Source organism: Apodemus sylvaticus, chromosome 17 (assembly GCF_947179515.1).
Source record: "Apodemus sylvaticus chromosome 17, mApoSyl1.1, whole genome shotgun sequence".
In the NCBI taxonomy this organism is placed as follows: domain Eukaryota; kingdom Metazoa; phylum Chordata; class Mammalia; order Rodentia; family Muridae; genus Apodemus; species Apodemus sylvaticus.
The window spans coordinates 69320937-69345484 of NC_067488.1; the positions used below are offsets into that span (position 1 = coordinate 69320937).

The 24548-nt window shown below is 51.2% G+C and overlaps 1 protein-coding gene across 3 annotated transcripts in view; it reads right to left on the reverse strand.

The window, feature by feature from the left end:
* The window catches only part of Slc4a8 (solute carrier family 4 member 8), a 74532-nt gene that overhangs the window by 46551 nt on the left and 3433 nt on the right, over positions 1 to 24548 (reverse strand). For 2 of the 3 annotated variants that reach the window (XM_052160689.1, XM_052160687.1), the window contains exon 2: positions 10401 to 10482. In XM_052160689.1, coding sequence (XP_052016649.1) covers positions 10401 to 10482 — 82 coding nt within the window. Of the gene's footprint in view, positions 1 to 10400; positions 10483 to 22713; positions 22858 to 24548 lie in introns of those variants that run through there. The other variant, XM_052160688.1, reaches the window with a different exon arrangement.

Below are 24548 nucleotides of genomic sequence, written 5' to 3' on the forward strand. Positions count from 1 at the left end.
GCTGTCCTGGAACCCACTCTGTAGACCAGGCTGGCCTCGAACTCACAGAGATCTGCCTGCCTCTGTCTCCTGAGGACTGGGACTAAAGGCGTGCACCACCACTGCCCAGTACTTGATTCATCTTTTAAGGAACACCAAACCTTTTTTTAAACTCACGGGGCTGTCAAGAGCAGTAACTAGGATAATGCACGGAACATGTTCAACACCGTGCTGGGAAACCACGCGGGGGCCCAGCTTCTGCCCGAGACTCTACACCATCTACACTACGGCTGCCCGACACGGTGAGTCAGAAGGAATGAGGCTGTGGAGACATTGGAGACGGTGCACAGAGAGCAGCGAACGTGGAACACGACTGACCCAATGACCTCCTTTCTTGTCTCCTGCTCCCCGTCCCTTCTATAAACCTCTATGGTTTTTCATCTTCAATCTGACTTCCACCGCCTTCTTCCCAGCCTCCACCTCAGAACCAAAGCTGAGTGGCCGTTCCCAAGTCTAATACTCAGAGAGTCCTGTGTGCTGTTTCCACCCGATTCCTGCTCTGCGTCCAGATCTTAGCTGTGCCCACACGGTCCCCAAGGCTCTTCCCATCCTTATGGGGAGTCCAACCTGTGCCCATCCCATCCCCCTGAGCTTTCCTCACTGGAAGGCAGGGCCCCTCAGGTGGTAACTAACTCTTCCTTTAAGGAGGGAGCATGTTCCCCCACTCCCCTGCCCACCCCTGGTACGAGCCACCCTCACACCTTCTCTAGCCATCCTTCCACGGCTGACCTTAAGACGCCACCCCACTGACAAGCTCCCCCACCCCACTTCCCCCTCCTCGTCCTTCCCCATCAGGAACTCTAGGCGCAAATTTTTGCAACCTACTTTTAAAAAGGGTTCAACCTCTCTTCTAGCTCACCAGCCAACAGAGGAAGTGGAAGAGAAAAGTTATTAGGGTGTGAGGGAAGTGGACCTGTTAGCAATAGTTCTTTGGGGTGAGATCATTCTTCTTTGGTAGCAGCTCGGTCCCACAGCAAACACCAAATACAACTCAGCAGCTGCAGATCAGTCCTCCAGGCAGGCAGACACCACACACAAACCAGCGGCTGTAGTTCAGTCCTGAAAACTGCAAGGCTTGCCAACTGGCCTGAGACAGCAGAAGCAGCAAGCTGCGCAGGAACCTCATGAGCAGTTCTCTGGTGAGTTTCTCTCAGCAACACTGTAAGGCGAACCAAGGCATAGCCAGGCGGAGCAAACCAAACCAAGGCTCAGTGCTCGTCTCCCGCTGTCTGCGGGGTCGCATTGATACTCCTTCATCAAGAGTCCTTTCACCTGTGTCTGCTTCAGGAAAGCATTCTTGTCCGTGTCTGCTTTGGAAAGACGTCCTTTCACCTGTGTGCCCCAGCAAAGCGTCACCTGATGTAACTGACTTTCCGAAGAACGAGAAGTTTCCACTTCAAGGAGCCATGACCACCCTCGCTCCCTTTCCTCACCAAATTCCTGTTGAGAGCCCGACATGGGTCAGGCCCCCTCTTACTTGGTGTTCAGAGCTCCATTAGCTCTTGTAAGACTCCATCTGGGCTGGAGAGATGGCTCAGCGGTTAAGAGCACCGACCGCTCTTCTGAAGGTTCTTAGTTCAAATCCCAAAACCCAGATGGTGGCTCATAACCACCCATGATGAGATCTGATGCCCTCTTCTAGTGTGTCTGAAGATAGCTACAGTGTACTTACAGATAATAATAAATAAATCTTAAAAAAAAAAAAAAAGACTGTGTCTGACAGCAGCCTTCAGACGCCCTACAACCCACCACAGGGAGAGCTGACCCCTGGCCCCTGTCCCTTGTTTTTTTCTTTAGTGGTACCCATTCTTTGTATTTCAAGTCCACATCCACACATGACTCCTCAAACCCCTTGTTTTGAGTCATTTTATGTGTTCCAGCTTGGTGTCCCAGGCTGGCTTCACACAATTCTCATGCCTCGATCTGCGACTACAGTTGTGTGCGACCACGCAGCTCCCAATCTCTATCTACAGCACTGGCTCTCAACCTTCCTAACGCTATCATCCTTGAATACGACTCATGTTGGGATGACCACCAACCATAAAACAAAACAAAAGCAAACAAAACCATTAATTTTCTTGCTACTTCATAACTGTAATTTTGCATATGTTATGAATTGTAATGTAAATATCTGTGTTTTCCAGTGGTCTTAAGTGACCCCTGTGAGAGGGTTGGTCACCCACACAAGAGGGTCACGACCTGCAGGCTGAGAACCGCTGATCTATAGCGATTAGCAGGACCCAAAACAAATATAAAATCCTGTGAAGTGGGACTGCCTGCAGGTATGCCGGCTCACCTAGAATCCTAAGACCAGGAGGATGAGGAGGGTCGGCTAAACATCAGAGGTCAGTCTGAGTGTGAGGTTTGCCTAGGCTAAAAAGAAAAATAAAATCAAAGGATGCTGCAGTTCCATGTCTGCGTTCACGGCAGCGTCGCTGCGTGAGCCCCTAGCTGGCCGTGCAGAGGGCTCGGCCGTGCAGACGGCTCGGCCGTGGAGACGGCTCGGCAGTGAGGTTCTTGCTGCTCTTGCAGGGACCTGGGTTTGCTTCCCAGCACCTGCGCAGTGGCTGGCAACCGTCTTTAACTCCAGCTCTAGAGGAGCTAATGAGCTGTGTTGGGCCTGTGAAACTGCACACACATAGTGCCCAGATACTCCTGCAGGAGAAATGCCCATTCAAAAAATAAAAATAAATACATATTTTTTCAAAAGTCTCTGGCTCAGCCAGGCAGTGGTGGCAAGTGTCTTTAATCTCAGCACTTGGGAGGCAAAGACGAGCAGATCTCTGTGAGTAAGAAGCTGGTCTGGTCTACAGACTTTCAGGACAGCCAGGGCTACTCAAAAAAAAAAAAAAATCACCAATAAAACAAAAACCAAAAAGCAACAACAACAAACAAACAAACAAACAAACAAACAAAACCCACCTCAGGCATGGGAACTCAGAGTTACCTCAGATTCCGGATCTACCCTTCTGTACCTTTTGTTCTGGGTCCTACAGGTCACAGATGTCAAGCCTTTCTCTGTTCCCACTCTGACAAAGCCAGTCTTCTTTTTAACAAATTTAATACCTCAAAATAATATTACAAGTCACACCCCAGATCATGGCTTATCCTGTGAACTTAGGGCTCCAATGCTCAGTTCTCGGCCCTTCTCCAGATGTTCCTTCCTTTACAACAAGTTCACATATTCAACATAAAAATAAATTACCCCTGTGAGACCCAGGTGATCAACTCAAGGGAGTTGAAAGGGTAGCCCCTCGTGCTGGCACAGAACATCTGGAGAACAGGCTAGCCCCTCATGCTGGCAAAGAACATCTGGAGAGCAGGGTAGCCCCTCATGCTGGCAAAGAACATCTGGAGAACAGGCTAGTCCCACATGCTGCCACAGAACATCTGGAGAGCCGTCCACATGCACACCTCTGCAGTTTCACCAACCCCAGAGCAGCTGCTCTCAGCTCCATCCACCTTTCACAGCTGCTGTGCCCACGGCGCCTGGCACCCGGCACCCAGCACCCGGCACCTCACCCTGTCTCTACTGGAGCCAGTCCATTCACTCTTCCGCAAATGTGTTGGGGCTTTCTGCACAGCACTCACCCAATATTCAGTGTAAATTCCCCTACCTCCCAAGCATTGTTTCTGATTTCCCAGAGATGTGCAGTCACCTTCCTCCAAGTTACTGCTGTGCACCTGTGCACTCCTTAAGGTCCTGCCTTGAACCTCCTCCACTGTCTTCCTCCCGCCCCACCCCAGCTCAGAGCTGAGCACTGATTCCAGGGCCTGGCCCTGGGCAAGCAAGCACTCCACCTCGGAGTGGAGCGGAGCGGAATCTCCAACCCCCTCCCAGCCCCGCACCGTCTTGTGCAGTCAGTGCTCCACAACCATCAGCAGACGGAACATCTCCTACGTGCCATCCCCAGGCGAGACCCTGGAGACCTCCTTGGGGTACACGAGGACCTAAGGGAGCCTCAGATCTGGAAGAGGGCACAAGATAACTCTTTGAGCAAAGCGATGGTTTTAGGGTGAAGTGCTTGCCAGAGCACGGAAAAAGGAGGTCCTAGCTGACCTGTGGAGCACCTTCCTCTGCATTTGAAACCTGCCATCTTGGAGGGACGCCCAGGAGGCCACAGGGTGAGAGAAAGGTGAGAGGCAGCACACATGCTGGAGGGAAGTGGGACCTTTCCTTCCCTGGGAAAAGTCAGGCTCAGGAAGTGAACTACGGGAGCCCCAGAAGCTGACATGTACGGGATCACCCCTCCCCGGGGTTGCTGAGAGAAGCTCGCAGGCGCGCTGAGCAGCCTGAGACAGGCAGGCAGGCAGGCGAGGGCAGACAGCTCAGCCGTGAGACTTCCCAGAAGCTGGACATTCTGAGAAGAGCTGCCAAGCCGCCACCTTCCCTCACCAGCCATGAGCCGCTAAAACCACTCAGCCACCACAGCCTGTGCCCCACCACAGCCTGCGCCCCACCATCCTGCCCCCTACCATCCTGTACCCCACCATCCTGCGCCCTACCATCCTGCACCCAACCATCCTGCGGTTGGGAGGGTGTCCTCGGGCTGCGCTAACAGCTGTCTGGGTCTCCTTTTCTTTGTAAAACAAAATAGGAACAGCAGTGCCTACAAGGCTACTGAGACCTGTCAGCTGTGGAAAGGGAGAATGCTCTCTGGTGGAAGTACACGCCTCCCCTCCCCCATCTCAAGACTGTCATGTACGCATCAGAACACTCTGGACGGGCAGATCCCTGGATGAAGGAAAAGAAACAGCAGAAGTGGCCATCTGCTAACTCGTAGGATTCCAGGCTGTCTTAGTCAGGGTGACTACTGCTGGGACAGAACACCAGGACCCAAAGCAGCTCAGGGAGGCAAAGGGTTCTCTCTGCTCGGGCATCCACATCACAGTCCCTCTTCAAAGGCACCGAGGCAGGAGCTCAAGCAGGGCAGGAGTCTTGGGCGGGGAGGGGGGGGGCAGGAGTCTTGGGCGGGGGAGGGGGGGGTCCGCAATTGGCTGGTCCCACCCACATCAGTCAAGGCTGATCCTATGGTGGCAAGTCAGCTAAGATTCCTTCTTCCCAGATGGTGGCAGAGCCGGCATGAAGCACAGCACAGGCCTCTGCTGTTATCAGTGCGCCCTGTAAAGGATGAGGACACTGAATATCGTCCATCACCAATAACATCCCGCCCTAGTACACCAATGCACATCTCTGAAGGCACCCATGGTGGCACGGGCGACAGAATGCCATTACCTAATTGTGCCAGGTTTGCTGCAAGATATTTCCTATCCGTTCACATTGAGGCAGTGAGAGGCCAGTGATTGGAGGGGAGAGAGGAGGAGGAGCTAAAAGAGGTGAGGGGCAGAGACAGGGAGAGGGCTCAGAGGATAAGACAAGCAGGGCGGAGAAGGAGGCGCAGATATCCAGATGGCTTCAGACGTATTTCTGGTGTTTTGGAGAGGTTAGATAATTGGGATAAGACTTCATCATTGTAAACTGACATTATGTAATTGGGAGTTTTATATACATAAAGATATCTGGTTAACTATTCAAGTTTAAGAGTCATGCTTTACCAGATTCTTGGAAGGCGTGCTGCAGAGGCCTGCTGGGGCAGTACTCATTCTTGATTATTACCCACTTCACAGGTTCTGTCCCAACAGCTAGAATATGCACAAAGTCTTCAGGGAAGGCAGCCATAATGAAAACTAAAGGATAGTCTTTCAAGTACAACTGATTACTTTAGACTGAAGAGCTAGTGTGTCTGGGGACCATGACGTGAAAGGAAGAATTAGGGAACGTCAGAGGGAGCCTCCTGAGTGAGAAAGGGGGGGTATCAGAAGGGGCCATCAGAGCGGGGATGCCTTCAGGAGAGGGGGCCAGGTGCGCGTGCCAAGGTGGGATGTGCACCCTGCTTCCATGGTGAAGGGACAGCGAGTGGAGCTGGAACCAGGTGGGAAGAGAGGAGAAAGGGAGAAAGGGGGCAGAATAACTACAGACCTGCAGGAGCAGCTCGCGAAGCGGCTCGCGAAGCGGCTCGCAATGAATTCTCGGGCTGTGAAAAACAGTCACGTCCTAGATGATCGCGTCAATCAGACTGGACGTTTGTGAAGTTTAGTGTATCTGCGCAGAGCTGGACTTAAGGGCTGAAGGTCACTCAGACTCTGCTAGAGCTGTCTCACCCATGAGCTTCCTCTTTCCTGAATAGCTCTGCTAGGATTATCGAGTCTCTCTGACCACCCCCAGGGCACCCACTCTGGAAGACTGCTAGTGTTCTTTAATTGCATCTACGTTCTCAAAAGAAAAGCATTCGAACGGTATTCTGAAGCTATCACGGTAAAGCAGGAAGGGCCACGGCTGTCTGATGTCATAAATCTATGTTCTAATTAATGTTCTAGAGAAAGGTCCTGGCTTGGCCATGCAATCCTTCAGTTGTTCTAATCTCCGAGGTGCTGCCAAAGGGGCCACACGGGGGCTCTGTATGTACTGAGCACATAGCACAGGATCTGCCTCAAAAGTTAAATCCTCACCAGGCAGGTCGGGGCACAAAGAGAGAGGCCTTTGCTGGCTCTGTGGGAAGAAGGGAAAGCATCTGTCTTAGAGGAGACGCCTTTCCCTGCCTTTTGAAAACACCAGAAAGATGTGCAAAAAATGAAACCTAATTCAGCAGGGAGGGAACTAAGGAGGATCAAATGGCTGTCACAAAATTGCCTGTCAGTTTCTGAGCTAGGAATTCTGAAGCAGGGACTTAGATTTTCTGAGTGGAATTAGCAGAACAGATGGCAGACAGACACCACAAAATAAAGCCCAAGCTGCCAACTAGACTCTAGCAGTCTAGTGACCCCACCAAACCGACTCTATGATCACCTCACTGGCCATCCAACCAGGCAGACACCCGCTGCCTGGCCCACCAACTCAGCCAACACCCTTCCCTCTTATCCTGCCTCTCATTCCTTTCCTCAGTCAATGTCAGACCATCGGCACGCTTATAAAGCACCTGGTTTAGTAAAGTTTGTAAGAAAAATGCTGATTTTTTAAAATTAAGAATGTAGAATGTACACACGCACACATACACGCACACACAAGCAGCCAGGAATGAGGCATGGATCCTTGGAGCAGAAGAGAAAGCACAGGCATGACGCCCCCACAGATGGAGCCGAGGGGCCTGCGGAGGGAGCACACTGCCCTGCAAGCCGTTTACGGAGTGCTTGCGCACAGCTCTGATCACTAATGGATGCTCTGCCCCTGGGCCTCCAAGGTGACTCCAAGCCAGCAAGCACAGGGGAAGTCTTACACGTGGAGCACACACAAGCCTCTTTAAAGTTATAAATATGACCAAGTGGGTCTTGCCTTTGTTAAAAGTATATTAGAATGCATTAAGCTGACGTCAGGAACCATAAATCTAGTTGTTAATCAGGAGTAACAGTCTGCCAGAAAAAACGGGAGAAGCCGCTCCTCTAACTAACACAAGTGCCCTGCTGTCCACGGGTACACGCATGCACACACACACGCACGCACACACACACACCACATGCACACACCACACACACACACACACACTATACACACACACCACACATGCATACACACACACACCACACACACACCACACACACATGCACACCACACATACCCCACATATACAGGCACCCCCCACACACACCCCCACACACACACACATGCACACCATACACATACCACACACACACCGAGACGCGCTACGTGCTGTTGCTCTGGAGTTATCTCGGGAAAGCTCGGCTCACACTTGCTCTAGACTCTTCCCTTTAATAACCCTTACTGATGGAATCATCTCATTCAAAAGGACCCATATTTATGGTCACCGACATCTCTGAGAAGGGTGTAAGGGAATGTAGGTAAGTAATACAAAATAAAGGACAAAGAAGGCAAGGGGCTTCTCAGCAGCCACGGGATCCTGAGAGACGGCGTGCGCCTCACTCAGAACACACAGTTCATGGCATCCTCCATCAAAGCTAGGCTGTTTTCTCTGTGTGCCTTTAGGAGATGCCACCATACTGCATTTAGCTTCTTAAAGCCCTGCAATTACGCCTCGGTGTGAGTCTGGGTGGGACGCATAACATACCCCACCCTCTGAAAACTCCGGTCCCACCCCCTCTTCCCTGACTCTGACATTTCAGGACTGGGCCAGGGAGGGCCTTTGGGCCTCCATTTGCATGTAGTCTACAGTTGAAGTGCTAACAGAAGAGATTCCAGTTTTCAAAAGGATCTGGTCATGAAAGGCCATTTCCCACACAGTGCCCTCCAGCAATGTGTCATCCTCTCCGGAGGAGTAGAGCATGCCCCAGAAGGGGATGACATCATCTGGCGATGCCGCCATCTGGAGATGCTGCTCCCAGCAGCTCCTCAGCTGACCTTGATGGGCAAGACCTGGCCTTGGAAACCCAGGAGAGCTTGTGGGAGTTCCTTATGCTATTCCCAAGTGCACAGAAAGGATTCATACATGTTCCCTTCTCGGTGGAGGACTGAGGTCCACGGGGTAACAGCCAGAGGACCACGGAGCTGTTAGCTGCACACTCTGGGGTGCGTCACAGAGTCTGTCTATAGGATACTGCGGTCTGCTGAGGTTACATCTGCCGCCTCTGCTCACAGCGGGGTGATTCCATGAGTCTCCCCGCCATCCAGTCAGCTCCCAGAGCTGAAAGAGGCTAAGGCACCAGCACATGCCTGAGGCGCTGTGAGGGCTGGAGTTGGGCTGAGTTAGGTTTTATGTTTAAGTTACTGTGCTTAAGTCATCTATAAAACAAGACTACTTCTGACCTGTTAGCCCAATAGCACAAAGAAAAACAGTTCCCTCAAATGCTGGGGGCTGTCGATCATGGAGATTGATAACCAGCTGTGTGTTTGTTTGCTTCCGTAACAAGCTTGGTCTTCCCAGCCACACCCGGTGAGCTTGAAGGCATGTAGGCGGGAGGCACGGACAGGAGGCACAGACAGGAGGCACGGGCAGGAGGCACGGGCTTGCCCCCATGGGATGCAGGCGGGAGACGCAGCCCTGGGGGCTTTGCCCTCTTAAGCCCCTGGCTAATGCAGGTCCATGCCTCACTCTGAGAATCTGGGTGTGGGACTGGCTGGGGTCCATTGTTCTGCCTAGTATTTAATAAAGCTTGCTTTGAATCTGACTCAAAATTGGTGGTAGTGATCTTCTCGCCCGGTGGGTTAACAGACTACAGAGAAAAAGGAGGGTTGGTGTGAAGTGCCTGACTCACAGAGGCCTTCCGCCACAGGAGCCCCTCACCCCACCCCCACCTCACACTCTCCTGCTCCCACTTTCTCCATCTCTTCATCCCTCTGGCCACAGTAACTTGCAGAACGTGACCTTGATCTTCTTAACGCAACCGACCCACACGCCACCCGCCACCCACATGCACTTCCACAGAACAGACCCAGAGGCTGGGTCGGCCTTCCCAATTTTCCTCCGTCTCCCAGTCAAAGGCTGAGTTTTCTCTGGGATCCGGACCAGTCTGATGCAAAGCCCACGGTGGGAACAGGCAGTACGGAGAGACACCATCGCAAGGTGCGGTGCTGAGGTCTGAGCGTGGAAAAGTTGCACCACAGCAGTGAGCGCCGTGGAAGCCCCGCTGCCTCTCCCACGCAGAGAGGCGGACCCGGCTCCTTATTAAGGCCGCACTGGACACGGACCTTCCTCCGGGATAAAGAACGCCACCACTAATGAGGAAGCATGATTAGGAATCCAACCAGCCCCTCCCCTCCCCCAGCCCCCAGGATAAAGGAATACAGGACACCACACAACAGTCCCGTGAGAAGCTGGGGGCAGCCGGGGTCAGGGGCCCCTCCCCCTCCCATCTCACTGGGGTTTTATATAACGTTGTACTGTGAACCCTCGGAGTCTTTTCTCATCTATTTCTGTGTTCCATTTGCTGCTTAGATTAAAAAAAAAAAATCAGGTAGAAATGGACATAGAACAGAAGAGCCGGTAGTGAAAATGTGGTTAAAAAAAAATTACAGCCAAACTGAACTTTTAAACTACTGATATTTTATTTTAAATTTGTGTTGATACTTTACACTTCCATGCAGTTATAATAAAAAAAAAATCAGTGAACTAAATGAGTATTTCACATCCTCAGAGAAACGGTTATGGTTAATATTTATGTGAGCTTCGAGGTTCTCTGAGCACTGTCTCAGGCCTCTGGTGAGCAGAGTGGACAGGTTGGGGTGGGGCACATTGGCTACGCTTATTTCTTTTTCCAGGAAAAGGGAACAAGAGGCTAAGGAAGTTACGAGTTTCCCCCACAGAGTCTTACAACCAGAAAGAAAGAGTTGGGTCGTGAACCCGGCTCTGTGTGTTCCGAGCCAGAGCACCCCTGATTTCCCCAGGACTCACCTTCCAATTCCTCTTTCTCATAGTGAATGTTGAGGGTTGTGCTGGTCCCTCCCTGATCCACCACAGCTTCCTCATCTGGTCTCTGTTTAAAAACAGATACGCAAATAGTCACAAAAATATACAAATAGTCATTCATTCAAATACTTCAAACCACAGTGTATACCGAGACCTCTGAGATGCCCACAGGGAGACGCGAGACGCGGTGGGTCGCACAGTCTTAGCTGGAGCCACATGATAACCCTGAGATGCAAATATGCGGCCGCCATTCTCTTTCCGGTTCTGTGAGATCCAAAGCACATTAGATAATTTTACCCAAGGTCACTGACACGCTGGGAGAAAATAAGACAGAGCAGCTCCCGTCCTTTCAACCAACCCGTTACAGACTGAGAGCCATTTGGAATTTGGTGAATACCAGCTGGCACTTGCAGAGAACGGTGACTGCCCCTTACTTCCAAACTAACCCAACCCCCAATGTTTATGTCCTAACAGCAATCCTAGTTCGTAATGATTGTGCATGTGTGTGTGTGTGTGTGTGAAGAGAGAAGAGATGGCTTAGTGATTAACAATGTGTATACTTTCACAAAGGACTCAAGTTCAGTTTCCAGCCTCTAACTCCAGCTGCAGAAGATCTGATGCCCTCTTCTGGCCTCCTTGGGCAACTGCACTCATGCAGGCATAGCCCTCCCCACCCCACCCCCACACACAGACAAAACAAAACCAAAAAAATACACACACACACACACACATACACACACACACACACACACACAACCCAGGTGTGGTATCATATGCTTTTAATCCCAGCACTCCCTGTAATCCCAGCACTCTGGGAGGCAGAGGCAGGCAGATTTCTAAATTGAAGGCCAGCCTGGTCTACAGAGTGAGCTCCAGGACAGCCAGGGCTATACAGAGAAACCCTGTCTTGAAAAAACCAAATCCAAAAAACCAAAAAAACAAAAACAAAACAAAACAAAAACAAAAGAAAAAAAAGAAAAGAATTCCAGCACTCAGAAGGCAGAAGCCAACCTGGTCTACAGTGCAAGTCCAGGTCATCCAGTTCTGCATAGTAAGGCCCTGCCTCAAAATTAAAAGAAAACAAAACTTTTAAAAAAATTATAGCACTGTACCTAGCACAGAAATGTTCATATAATGTGTGCCCAGTAAGTCTTTCTTAAAACAATGGCTGTAATGTCAGACGCCTTCCCACCTCACCGGGCACCGACTCGTCAACACAAACTCCTGTCACTGGTGGTCGGACACAGCTCTGCTTTCCTTCATGTGGCTCCGGCCAGGCTACGGTCCCTGGAGATGTGACACACCCTCACCTCCGCGTGGCCTGTGATCACCGTCAGGTCCTCACCTCCCTCCAGGTGAGGCTCAGATGCCTGACTCACTCACTTCACCCAGTCCGCCCTGCCCCCAAACACAGCACTGAAGACAGGCAATCTATTTCCACGATGAAAAGATTATTTAATGAGGTTAACTTAATTTTTTTAAAGAAATAGAATGTCAAATGTCAGGTAGAGTAATTAATTTGATAATTTACTTTCATAGATATTTAAAAATACATATTATTACCACAATGAAAAATATCTCCAAGACAGAATATTAAGTTTGAAGACCGAAGCAGAAAAACAAAAAAACAAAGCAAAACAAAACAAAAACCTGTGATTTGCTACACTTTGTCAAAGGAAAGGAGATGGAACATAAATGCTTGATTATACTTTAGAATAAAGGGGTTTGGAGAGAAGGCTCAGTGGTTAAGAGCACTGGCTGCTTGCTCTTCTAGAGCAGCGCCAAATTCAATTCAGCATCCATATGGCAGCTCCCAACCTTCTGTTAACTCCAGGCCCAAGGACTACAGCGCCCTCTTCTGGCCTCCACAGGCACTGCATGCAAATGATGCACCATCTCACACACACACACACACACACACACAGGCAAAACATTAGTAAAAAAATAAATAAAAATTTTTCAAAAGAAAGAATAAGTTACAAGATTCTATTTTTTTGTTTTGTTTTTTGTTTTGGATTTGGTTCTTTTGAGACAGGGTTTCTCTGTGTAGCCCTGGCTGTCCTGGAACTCACTCTGTAGACCAGGCTGGCCTCGAACTCAGAAATCCACCTGCCTCTGCCTCCTGAGTGCTGGGATTACAGGCGTGCACCACCACCACCCAGCTAAGAGCCTGATTTTTAAAGATTCAGATCAGGGACAAAGAGATGGCTTAGTGCTTAAGAGTGCACTGCTCTTCCAGAGGTCCCAAGTTCAGGTCCCGGTACCCACCTTAGATGGCTTAAAACCACGGTAAGTCCAGGTCCAGGGGTCCAGCACCCTCTACTGGCCACACAGGAGTCCCCCTTGCACACACACACACACACACACACACACACAGAGAGAGAGAGAGAGAGAGAGAGAGAGAGAGAGAGAGAGAGAGAAATCTTTTCTAAAAAGGAATTCTCAAAATAAAAAACAAAACAGAGACAGATGTGAAATTGGTGGTGTGCCGATTTCAGAAGAATCTATTCTGAGTAACACAGTGCACGGGAACAGGCTAGGGACTGGCTCCAGATCCGTTCCCAATGAGGCGTAACACAGAGGGGAAATCAGGACAAAGTGTCCGACCATCCTCTGCATCAACCCCGGTTAGAGCAACAGAGATGAACCACAACAGGGAACATCATAAACTGTTCTTTCTTTGATGGTTTTCGAGAACACGTCTCACCCTGTAGCTCAGGCTGATGTAGAATTTGCTCTGCAGCCCAGGCTGGCCTCTCAGTGTGTGGGGATTAGTGTGAGCCGTTGGGTCTAGCCTTTACTCACACTATCGGTTGTAGTCCTGGTGTTGGGTATCTGAGGACACTGCATGCTACAGCAGTATAGAGAACTGGAAATGACAGAACTCTCGGCGCTGCTGGAGGAAGGCAAAGGTCCGCAGCCACAGTGGGGGACGGTTCCTTACAGAAACATGTTCTTATTTTGTAATATACAGTTTGGTATTTAATTTACCACTAAAACTGAAACTTAAATCTACATAAAATCCTGAACATAGATGTTCACAGAAGTTTGACTGCTGAATACTTAAATGCCACCAAGATGTCCCTCTAAATGAATATGCAAACTGTAATCTCAAAATTCAGGAAGCTGAGGCAGGAGGATCACTAGTTCTAAGGAAGTTATGAGAGAGAGAGAGAGAGAGAGAGAGAGAGAGAGAGAGAGAGAGAGAGAGAGAATGAGAATATTCCCAGTCCTGTTACATTCAGGAAGACATAACTATGAAGACTCGAAAGAACTCTTCTTTTTCGAGCTCTTCCCAGGGGCTGGGGGAGGGGCTTACAGTCAAGCGTGATGGATTTTAGGGCAGGGTATAAAACCGTCCAACACTAAGACCCCACGCTAACGTAAGCTACGGACACAGCCACAGGGTGAACGCTGCTATGCAGGGCGGGGGGGGGGGGGCTGCAAGGGAATTTCCTGTCCCTTCTGTATTGTACTGTGAAAATAAAGCTATTTATTAAAAGTCTCTAAAAGTCAGAACAAATGTGACATAATGAAGAGAGGCGAATGTGAACGCCAATGAGGACGTGCAGCGGGAGAGCCTGTCTCGCCTTGGGCGTGGACACCACCGCTGCCAGCGTGCCACGCTGCCGCTGCCCCTCTATGTGCCGCACTGGTGTTGCAGAAGCCTCTACAACCCATTTTTAAGACACACTGAAGTATTTTCAGATGAAGCTGAAATAATGTAATCACAGATGAGACAGACAGCTGTGAGTTCAAAGCCAGCCTGGACTATATAGCGAGTACCTGACCAAGAAGTCTACACAGAAAGGCCCTGGAGAGAGGAAGGGAGGAGGGGAAGAAAAAGCCCATTTTGACCTATGCAGAATAGTTTTAAAACACTCAAAGTCCTTGGTAACCCCCATGCCTCCCAGGGGCCGTGGTGTTGCGATTTGATGAGTTCACCAGCACACAGGTTCTGCTTCCAGCGAGTCGGCAGAGAGATTTCGACAGAGTCTTCTGCTGCTTTCCCTTGCGCTGTATGGGGGGAACCTAGGACCCTGCACATTCAAGAGAGCTGCACTGCAGCTGAGGAACCTTTTTCTTATGTGTACTTTTACGTGTATGTGGGGTGTTTTGCCTACATGGCTGTATACCACGTGTGCCTGGACATGTGTGCCTGGTATTGGGGGAGGCTGGAAGAGGGCATTAGATCCCCTGGAACCAGAGTGAGACAGTTGTGAGCAGCCTTTTGGGTGCTGGGAATTGAGCCAGGGTGCACCAGTGCTCTTAACCAATGAGCCATCTCTCCACCCGATAAGGAACCATTTTTAAGTAAAAACAAAAACCAAACCAAACACACCTGTTCTGCTTACCTAGCCCATCTGTCCATGAGTTCCTTTTTTCTTGCTTTGTTTTTTAAGACAGGGTCTCAGTGTGAAGCCCTGACTGGCCTGGAATTCATAAGTCCACCTGCCTCTGCTAAGCTTAAAGGCATGTACGTCACATCCAGCATGGGCCATGAGCTTCTAACAGCTGGAAGCAAGTATTTGTCATCTAGAGCATCTCCTATAGCCCAGCACAGTCGCCTACACTGTACCAGCATGCACCCCTACAAACAGCATGTACCTCTGTAAGCAGCGTGCACCCCTGTAGGCAGTGTGCACCCCTGTAAGCAGTGTGCACCCCTGTAAGCAGTGTGCACCCCTGTAAGCAGTGTGTACCCCTGTAAGCAGTGTGTACCCCTGTAAGCAGTGTGCACCCCTGTAAGCAGTGTGCACCCCTGTAAGCAGGCGTATCCCTGTAAGCAGTGTGCACCCCTGTAAGCAGCGTGCACCCCTGTAAGCAGTGTGCACCCCTGTAAGCAGTGTGCACCCCTGTAAGCAGTGTGTACCCCTGTAAGCAGTGTGCACCCCTGTAAGCAGCGTGCACCCCTGTAAGCAGTGTGTACCCCTGTAAGCAGTGTGCACCCCTGTAAGCAGCGTGCACCCCTGTAAGCAGCGTGCACCCCTGTAAGCAGCGTGCACCCCTGTAAGCAGCGTGCACCCCTGAAAGTACTGTGTACCCCTGTAAGCAGTGTGTACCCCTGTAAGCAGCACGCACCCTGTAAGCAGTGTGCACCCCTGTAAGCAGTGTGTACCCCTGTAAGCAGTGTGTACCCCTGTAAGCTGTGTGCACCCCTGTAAGCAGTGTGTACCCCTGTAAGCAGGTGTATCCCTGTAAGCAGTGTGCACCCCTGTAAGCAGTGTGTATCCCTGTAAGCAGGTGTATCCCTGTAAGCAGTGTGTACCCCTGTAAGCAGCACGCACCCTGTAAGCAGTGTGCACCCCTGTAAGCAGTGTGTACCCCTGTAAGCAGTGTGTACCCCTGTAAGCAGTGTGCACCCCTGTAAGCAGTGTATACCCCTGTAAGCAGGTGTATCCCTGTAAGCACTGTGCACCCCTGTAAGCAGTGTGTATCCCTGTAAGCAGGTGTATCCCTGTAAGCAGTGTGTACCCCTGTAAGCAGCGTGCACCCCTGTAGGCAGTGTGCACCCCTGTAAGCAGTGTGCACCCCTGTAAGCAGTATGCACCCCTGTAAGCAGCGTGCACCCCTGTAGGCAGTGTGCACCCCTGTAAGCAGTGTGCACCCCTGTAAGCAGTATGCACCCCTGTAAGCAGTGTGCACCCCTGTAAGCAGTGTGTACCCCTGTAAGCAGTGTGTACCCCTGTAAGCAGTGTGTACCCCTGTAAGCAGCGTGCACCCCTGTAAGCAGTATGCACCCCTGTAAGCAGTGTGTGCCCCTGTAAGCAGTGTGCACCCCTGTAAGCAGTGTGCACCCCTGTAAGCAGTGTGTACCCCTGTAAGCAGTGTGTACCCCTGTAAGCAGTGTGCACCCCTGTAAGCAGTGTGTACCCCTGTAAGCAGTATGCACCCCTGTAAGCAGTGTGCACCCCTGTAAGCAGCGTGCACCCCTGTAAGCAGCGTGCACCCCTGTAAGCAGTGTGCACCCCTGTAAGCAGTATGCACCCCTGTAAGCAGTATGTACCCCTGTAAGCAGTGTGCACCCCTGTAAGCAGTGTGCACCCCTGTAAGCAGTATGCACCCCTGTAAGCAGTGTGTACCCCTGTAAGCAGTGTATACCCCTGTAAGCAGTGTGCACCCCTGTAAGCAGTATGCACCCCTGTAAGCAGTGTGCACCCCTGTAAGCAGTGTGCACCCCTATAAGCAGTATGCACCCCTGTAAGCAGTATGTGCCCCTGTAAGCAGTGTGCACCCCTGTAAGCAGTGTGCACCCCTGTAAGCAGTATGCACCCCTGTAAGCAGTGTGCACCCCTGTAAGCAGTGTGCACCCCTGTAAGCAGTATGCACCCCTGTAAGCAGTGTGTACCCCTGTAAGCAGTGTGCACCCCTGTAAGCAGTGTGTACCCCTGTAAGCAGTATGCACCCCTGTAAGCAGTGTGTACCCCTGTAAGCAGTGTGCACCCCTGTAAGCAGTGTGCACCCCTGTAAGCAGTGTGTACCCCTGTAAGCAGTGTGTATCCCTGTAAGCAGCGTGCACCCCTGTAAGCAGCGTGTACCACTGTAAGCAGGTGTATCCCTGTAAACAGCATGCACCCCTGTAAGCAGTGTGTACCCCTGTAAGCAGTGTGCACCCCTGTAAGCAGGTGTATCCCTGTAAGCAGTGTGCACCCCTGTAAGCAGCGTGCACCCCTGTAAGCAGCGTGCACCCCTGTAAGCAGTGTGCACCCCTGTAAGCAGTATGCACCCCTGTAAGCAGTGTGCACCCCTGTAAGCAGTGTGCACCCCTGTAAGCAGTGTGCACCCCTGTAAGCAGTGTGCACCCCTGTAAGCAGGTGTATCCCTGTAAGCAGTGTGCACCCCTGTAAGCAGCGTGCACCCCTGTAAGCAGCGTGCACCCCTGTAAGCAGTGTGCACCCCTGTAAGCAGTATGCACCCCTGTAAGCAGTGTGCACCCCTGTAAGCAGTGTGCACCCCTGTAAGCAGTGTGTACCCCTGTAAGCAGTGTGTACCCCTGTAAGCAGCATGCACCCCTGTAAGCAGTATGCACCCCTGTAAGCAGTATGCACCCCTGTAAGCAGTGTGTACCCCTGTAAGCAGTGTGCACCCCTGTAAGCAGTGTGCACCCCTGTAAGCAGTGTGTACCCCTGTAAGCAGTATGCACCCCTGTAAGCAGTGTGCACCCCTGTAAGCACTATGCACCCCTGTAAGCAGTGTGCACCCCTGTAAGCAGTGTGCACCCCTGTAAGCAGTGTGCACCCCTGTAAGCAGTGTGCACCCCTGTAAGCAGTGTATACCCCTGTAAGCAGTGTGCACCCCTGTAAGCAGCATGCACCCCTGTAAGCAGCGTGTACCCCTGTAAGCAGTGTGTACCCCTGTAAGCAGTGTGCACCCCTGTAAGCAGTGTGCACCCCTGTAAGCAGTATGCACCCCTGTAAGCAGTGTGTACCCCTGTAAGCAGTGTGTACCCCTGTAAGCAGGTGTATCCCTGTAAGCAGTATGCACCCCTGTAAGCAGTGTGCACCCCTGTAAGCAGTATGCACCCCTGTAAGCAGTGTGCACCCCTGTAAGCAGTGTGCACCCCTGTAAGCAGTATGCACCCCTGTAAGCAGTGTGCACCCCTGTAAGCAGTGTGTACCCCTGTAAGCAGTATGCACCCCTGTAAGCAGGTATATCCCTGTAAGCAGCATGCACCCCTGTAAGCAGCGTGTACCCCTGTAAGCAGTGTGTACCCCTGTAAGCAGTGTGCACCCCTGTAAGCAGTGTGCACCCCTGTAAGCAGTATGCACCCCTGTAAGCAGTGTGTACCCCTGTAAGCAGTGTGTACCCCTGTAAGCAGGTGTATCCCTGTAAGCAGTGTGCACCCCTGTAAGCAGTGTGCACCCCTGTAAGCAGTATGCACCCCTGTAAGCAGTGTGTACCCCTGTAAGCAGTGTGCACCCCTGTAAGCAGTATGCACCCCTGTAAGCAGTGTGTACCCCTGTAAGCAGTATGCACCCCTGTAAGCAGTGTGTACCCCTGTAAGCAGTGTGCATCCCTGTAAGCAGTGTGCACCCCTGTAAGCAGTGTGCACCCCTGTAAGCAGTGTGCACCCCTGTAAGCAGTATGCACCCCTGTAAGCAGTGTGTACCCCTGTAAGCAGTGTGCACCCCTGTAAGCAGTATGCACCCCTGTAAGCAGTGTGTACCCCTGTAAGCAGTATGCACCCCTGTAAGCAGTGTGTACCCCTGTAAGCAGTATGCACCCCTGTAAGCAGTATGCACCCCTGTAAGCAGTGTGCACCCCTGTAAGCAGTATGCACCCCTGTAAGCAGTGTGTACCCCTGTAAGCAGTGTGCACCCCTGTAAGCAGTGTGTACCCCTGTAAGCAGTGTGCACCCCTGTAAGCAGTGTGCACCCCTGTAAGCAGTGTGCACCCCTGTAAGCAGTATGCACCCCTGTAAGCAGTGTGTACCCCTGTAAGCAGGTGTATCCCTGTAAGCAGTGTGCACCCCTGTAAGCAGCGTGTACCCCTGTAAGCAGTGTGTACCCCTGTAAGCAGTGTGCACCCCTGTAAGCAGTGTGCACCCCTGTAAGCAGTGTGCACCCCTGTAAGCAGTATGCACCCCTGTAAGCAGTGTGCACCCCTGTAAGCAGGTGTATCTCTATAAGCTTCATGGCGAGCGGAGGGAAACATAGAAGAGACAAGATGGTGTGCATGTTCATTGCCAAGTCATTAATACGTGATGATTCATTATGCAAATATCTCTCCTTTGATATACATTTGAAATATTCCCCAACTTTCAAGCATATGCCAAGTTTGTCTGGAATTGCTAAACTGAAAAGGAAATCTCAGACCTCTTGGTCCAGGCTTACAGCGGGTGCCCCTTCAAGCACCACCACTCACAGGAGCCAAGATTTACCAACCGGGGTTCCGTGACCTAGGATACTGATGGATGTGCACCACCGGAGCCGGGAGATGGCTGTTGGTGCATTTAGTGGTGTGGGGGGCAGGCCACAGCTTTTACCAGATTCTCAGAGGGGCTCGTGGCTCTCAGAGGGGCTTGTGGCTCTCAGAGGGGCTTGTGGCTCTCAGAGGGGCTTGTGGCTCTCAGAGGGGCTTGTGGCTCAGGAGAGATCAGTCACAAGGGAGGCGCACACAAAGCAGGCTTAGGGGAAGGGGGCGGGGAGAAGAGGAGTGAATGGAGAGAAAGCGTCCTCACAAGTGAGCCTGTTCCCCATACTTCCTCCCAGTGACTCATTGACGCTGCTGCCTGCTAAACATGAACCGGGGGCCTGGAGCTGACGTGTTAAGTCACATTAAAGCACTGAAACTGCACTGGAGGCAGCTCAGCTTCGAGTGCTTGGGCTCCTTGTAGAGGACCAAAGTTTGGTTCCCACGAGGCAGCTCACAACCACCAACAAACTCCAGCTCCAAGAGACCTGAAGTAGCCTCTTCTGGTGTTCACAGGCACTCAAACATACACATACACACAAAGACACACATACACATAAATAAAAATGAAAGTGAACCTTTTTCGTTAAATCACTGACATTATACAGCAGATATTGAGAATTAATAAAGCACTGTCATAAGCCTTAAAGACTGGTCTTCTACAGGGAAGACCCTGCCAACTAGTTATCCAATACCAAGTGCCCTGGGAGCATACACATACAGGTAACATGTGGACTGAGCAGGTTGTAAATATATATTTAGGAGTGTGTATGCATGCATGTGTGCTGTGTGTCTCTGTGTGTGCATGTATCTGTATCTGTGTAGATGCATATATGTGTGGATGCATGTGTGTGCAAACGTGTGCATGTATGTGGTATATGTATGCATGTATCTGTGTGTACTTATATATGTACCTGTGTGCACATGTGTGTGGTATGCATGTACATGTATAGGCATGCATGTATGTACATGTGTGCATGTATATGTCTGTGTGTTTGTCTGTCTGCATATGTGTCTGTGTGTGTTATATGTGCGTGTGTGTAATGTGTATAGTATGAATGTGTATATGCATGTGTGTACATATGTGTGTGCATGGGTATGCAAGTATGTGCATGTGTGAGCAAAGGAAAAGGGGCCACGAATTTGAGAGAGAGAGAGAGAAAGAGAGAGAGAGCAAAGGGGAGCATGAGAGGTGCTGGGGGAGGAAAAGAAAAGACAGAGATGATATAATTATAATTTCAAAAAATTAAAAATATTACTAAAGACAATGAATGAAGCTGGAGATAGCAACATCTTTAACACCAGAACTCAGGAGACAAGGGATCTCTGAGTTTAAGATCAACTTGGTTTACATATTGGGTTCCAGACCAGCCAGGACTACACAGTAAGACCCTGTCTCAACAAATTAATTAATTTAAAAAAAAAAGAATGAGTCAGATCTGAATGGTAAACCAGTCTTACTTCCAGGAGTGATCAAATTAAAAGACAGGAACAGGATTGGATCTTACATAATGCTCCCAGCTCCAAGACACAGCCCAGAGGCTGCAAAGAATGAAGGTCATAGGCAGAAGCCACATGGAGATGGACCTGCCCAGAAGGGCCCGTCACCCTTCCAAACTTTATCTCAAACACACCTTTCACTCCCCACCACACCCCATGGATCTAACGCTTTCCGTCTCTCCGTCTCGGTGCACCCTCCCATCCCAGGCACCCATCACTGCCGGCCAGGACAACAAAGACAGCCAGCCTCGCAGAGTGCTTCCTGAGCACAGGTGCACGCTGCCACCTCAAACATCAGCAACACAGAGCCAAGCTCTGCCGTCTGCAGGCGAGCATCTGCACAGGGTGCCCCTCGGCCTTGCCTCAGGGGTTCCCCGTCAGCTGGCAAAAGAAGTTGGTACAACTAGAATTTGGGAGTGATTTCAATGAGACACTTAAGCCTCTGTGCTTGCTGTAGCTATCACCCTCCCTAATCTCCAACGTGTCCTTAAGTCAGGGCTGAGTAAGAGCTCGCGAGAGCTGAGACAGACAGGGAGGCTAAGGTTTTATTATTAATTATATGTTAATACTGCTCGAAGCAACCGACCTGGTCGTTTTTTTGAGAGCTCTGGAAGTCACGCCTGTGGTGAGAACAGCCCGAGACTCACACTGGCCTCCCCAGCAGTCAGTGGTCAGACCCTCACACACCCAAGCGCCTGTGTTCAGTAGCCCTCCAGGTTTGCTCCCTCTGCCTCTTCACCCAGCACAGCACCTGCTTCCTGGCCCCCAGGAAGCCAGGTCCGGAGTCTGGCTCAGATTTCTCTCTACTTCTCTCTCACTCTGGCTCAGGATGAATGAAGCCAGAGACTCGATCCCTTTGGTAACGCAAGAGCTACGCAGTTCTCAAGCGTGAACTTTCGCGGACAACGCTGTGTCGCAAGGCGGGAAGGCTGGTCATGGCTGGGTGCCTTCAATTACTTCCCTGGTGCCTACGATGCCCAACAAGACGACGTGGCCCACAAGCCCTGCGGCAGGAGCTGCTGGCCGTGAGCTCCCCTCCCGCTCTCCAGTCTGCACAGTGGCTCTGTGCTTCTTTCTGTGAACCCCGCTTGAGGCCACCCCTGTTGAGAACAGACTTGGAGAATTATGATCCCTGGGGAGATCCACATCTAAGCTGCAGTGACATCAGAGTTTGTGACTTTACCCGAAAGAAGAGAGTTAAGAGTACAGCTAAAGTGGATCAGGTTACCAATCAACTGATCGTCCAGTAAGATTACTGAAAATTATGTCAACTGCAAAGGAATCGCACGTAATTAAAAGCATTATAAAGTCAGGTGTGGCAGCACATGCTTGTAATCAGGCACTTGAGAAATTGAAGAAGCAAGATGACTAATTCAAGGCCAGCCTGTGCTATAGGGAATTCTAGGCCAGCCTGGGCTACGTAGAAAGATCCTTTCTGGGGGGGGGGGGGGAGGGAGGGGGATGGTTGTTGATAATGGCTGGAGAGACAATTCCTTGGGCAGGAGCTCTTGTTGCTCTTGCCAAAGACTTGGTTTCAGTTCCCAGCACCCACGTGGTGGCTCATACCCACCTGTAACTCAGTTCCAGGGAATTCAATGCCTTCTTCTGGCCTCTGTGGAGGCTGTACATACATGGAGCGCCCACATACATGCAAGGAAAACACTCATCCACAGAAATATTTTTCAAAAAAAATCATCCACAGACGCATGAGACAGAAAAGCAAGATTGGAGAGGAAGATCTGGGGGGAAAACCTGAAAGGCTCTGGAGCAGGAACAACAGAGGGAGGGGTGTGGGCAGGGCCCAGTCAGAGACAGGAGGCAACAAGAGTCCCTGTGAGTCCCTAACTACCAACGCCCGCCAGCGACAGCAGGAGCTCCTTCCTACCTTGTGGGAAATGGCCAGAGGCTCCATTACCTCGGGCGGGCGCTGTAACCTAGCAGCAGGTTTAGAATCAAGGAGGCTGTTTCTCTTTGTGTTGACGACGGCTCTGGCTGCTCTGCCAAGGCAAACAGCACTGAGTTGATTACCTGCAGCCTTTAAGGAAGTGAGTGAGCAACCTCAGCTGCCCCTGCCGGCATCCAGGCTCTGCTCAGCAGGCCAGCCCGCAGCCCTCCCACAGAGTTACACACACACACACACACACACAGCCCTCCCACAGAGCTCCCCAGCCACAGGTCCTCACACCCCTGTGCATGCTGGGAGGGTGAGGGGCACCGGCTGTACTGCAGTGGGATGACGGGGCAAACTTCCGTCTGGAACTGGATGGAGGTTTTGTTCAGTAGCGCTGAGCAAACACCACCTGCTAACCATAAACTGCCCTGGACCTTCAGGAATGGGCAGCTCTCCATGGAGCCACCGTAAGACACACGCATGAGGCTCAGCCCCGCTGGACTCCTGGTTCCTCCCATACACCGGGGTTTGACCTTCTCCCTTTGCTCGTTTGTGTAGCAGTAGATTCCCGCAGCCCAGGCTGGCCGGGAACTCTGTGTAGCAGATGAACTGTGAACTTGCTTTTACATTTATCTGTGTGTGTGTGTGTGTGTGTGTGTGTGTGTGTGTGTGTGAACTGCATGGGTGTCTGGTTTCAGAAGAGGGTATCGGAGGCCCTGGATGGAGTTATGAGCCACCATGTGGGTGCTGAGAATTGAACTCAGGAGCTCTGTAAGAACAACTAGTGCTCTTAACTGCTGAGCCATCTTTCTTAGTATTAAACCACCATGCGCTCCTGCATGCATGGGTTTGTGCGTGTGTGTGTGTGTGTGTGTGTGTGTGTGTGTGTGTGGTGGGGGTTGATGATATGTGTCTTTAACTGCTGATCCATCTTTCTTAGTATTATACCGCCATGCGTTCCTTCACGCATGGATCCCTGTCTGTGTGTGTGTCTGGGAGGGGGGTGATGATACGTGGGCATGTGCTTGCTGTGGTATACCTGTGGAGGTCAGAGGACAACTTTGTGGAGTCTGTTCCTCCTTTCCACCATCACATGGGTCCCATGGTTCAGACTGTCCAGAAGCGCTCTCCCCCTGACCGTCCACCCGTCTGCTGACCTTGACCTACCCATCCTCAGGCTTCTCCCTCCCCAGGGCTGGGAGCGCAGCCTGTCACTCCTGTGCCCAGCTCCAGGGTTTGGGTTTGGTTTTCAGAAGGTTTTTGCCATGTGTGCCAGGGCTGTGGTGCACATTAAAGTCAGGCCCCTCTGTTTCCCTCCATCAAGGCCCTGCCCTCCCACTGTCTCCACGCCGGCACTTCCCTACTCAGTGCTTCTCTTCCAGCACTTCCTTCTGGGCAGTTCTGCAAGTGTTGGCCAGGAGACCTTCCGACCCAGAGCGGGGGCTCTCCCCAAAGCTGTCTTCTTGCCTTCCTCCCTTTAAGGAGCCCATGGGCTCCTGAAACTTCAGCGACACCTCCAGAGAGCTTGCAAAAGTGGATGACGCAGGCCTCGTTAACTCAGCTGAAGAGACTTGTAGTCGTTCGGTTACAGAGTGAGTACCTCAGTTACAGAGTGAGGCCCGTTCAACCCTCAGCATTGTAACTGAAGAAGAAAAGGTGACCGTGAGGTGAATGGGAAGGGTCTAGCATGGTGCCTGGTGCACGGAAAGCAGGCAGTGCTAGCGAATGAAGGGGAGCATGGTGAAGGCAGAAAGGAGCCTGTGTAGTCCACAGGGGGTGAAGACATGAGGACCCAGGGCAGGTGGTCCTGACAGGGAGCCTGAGTGTCC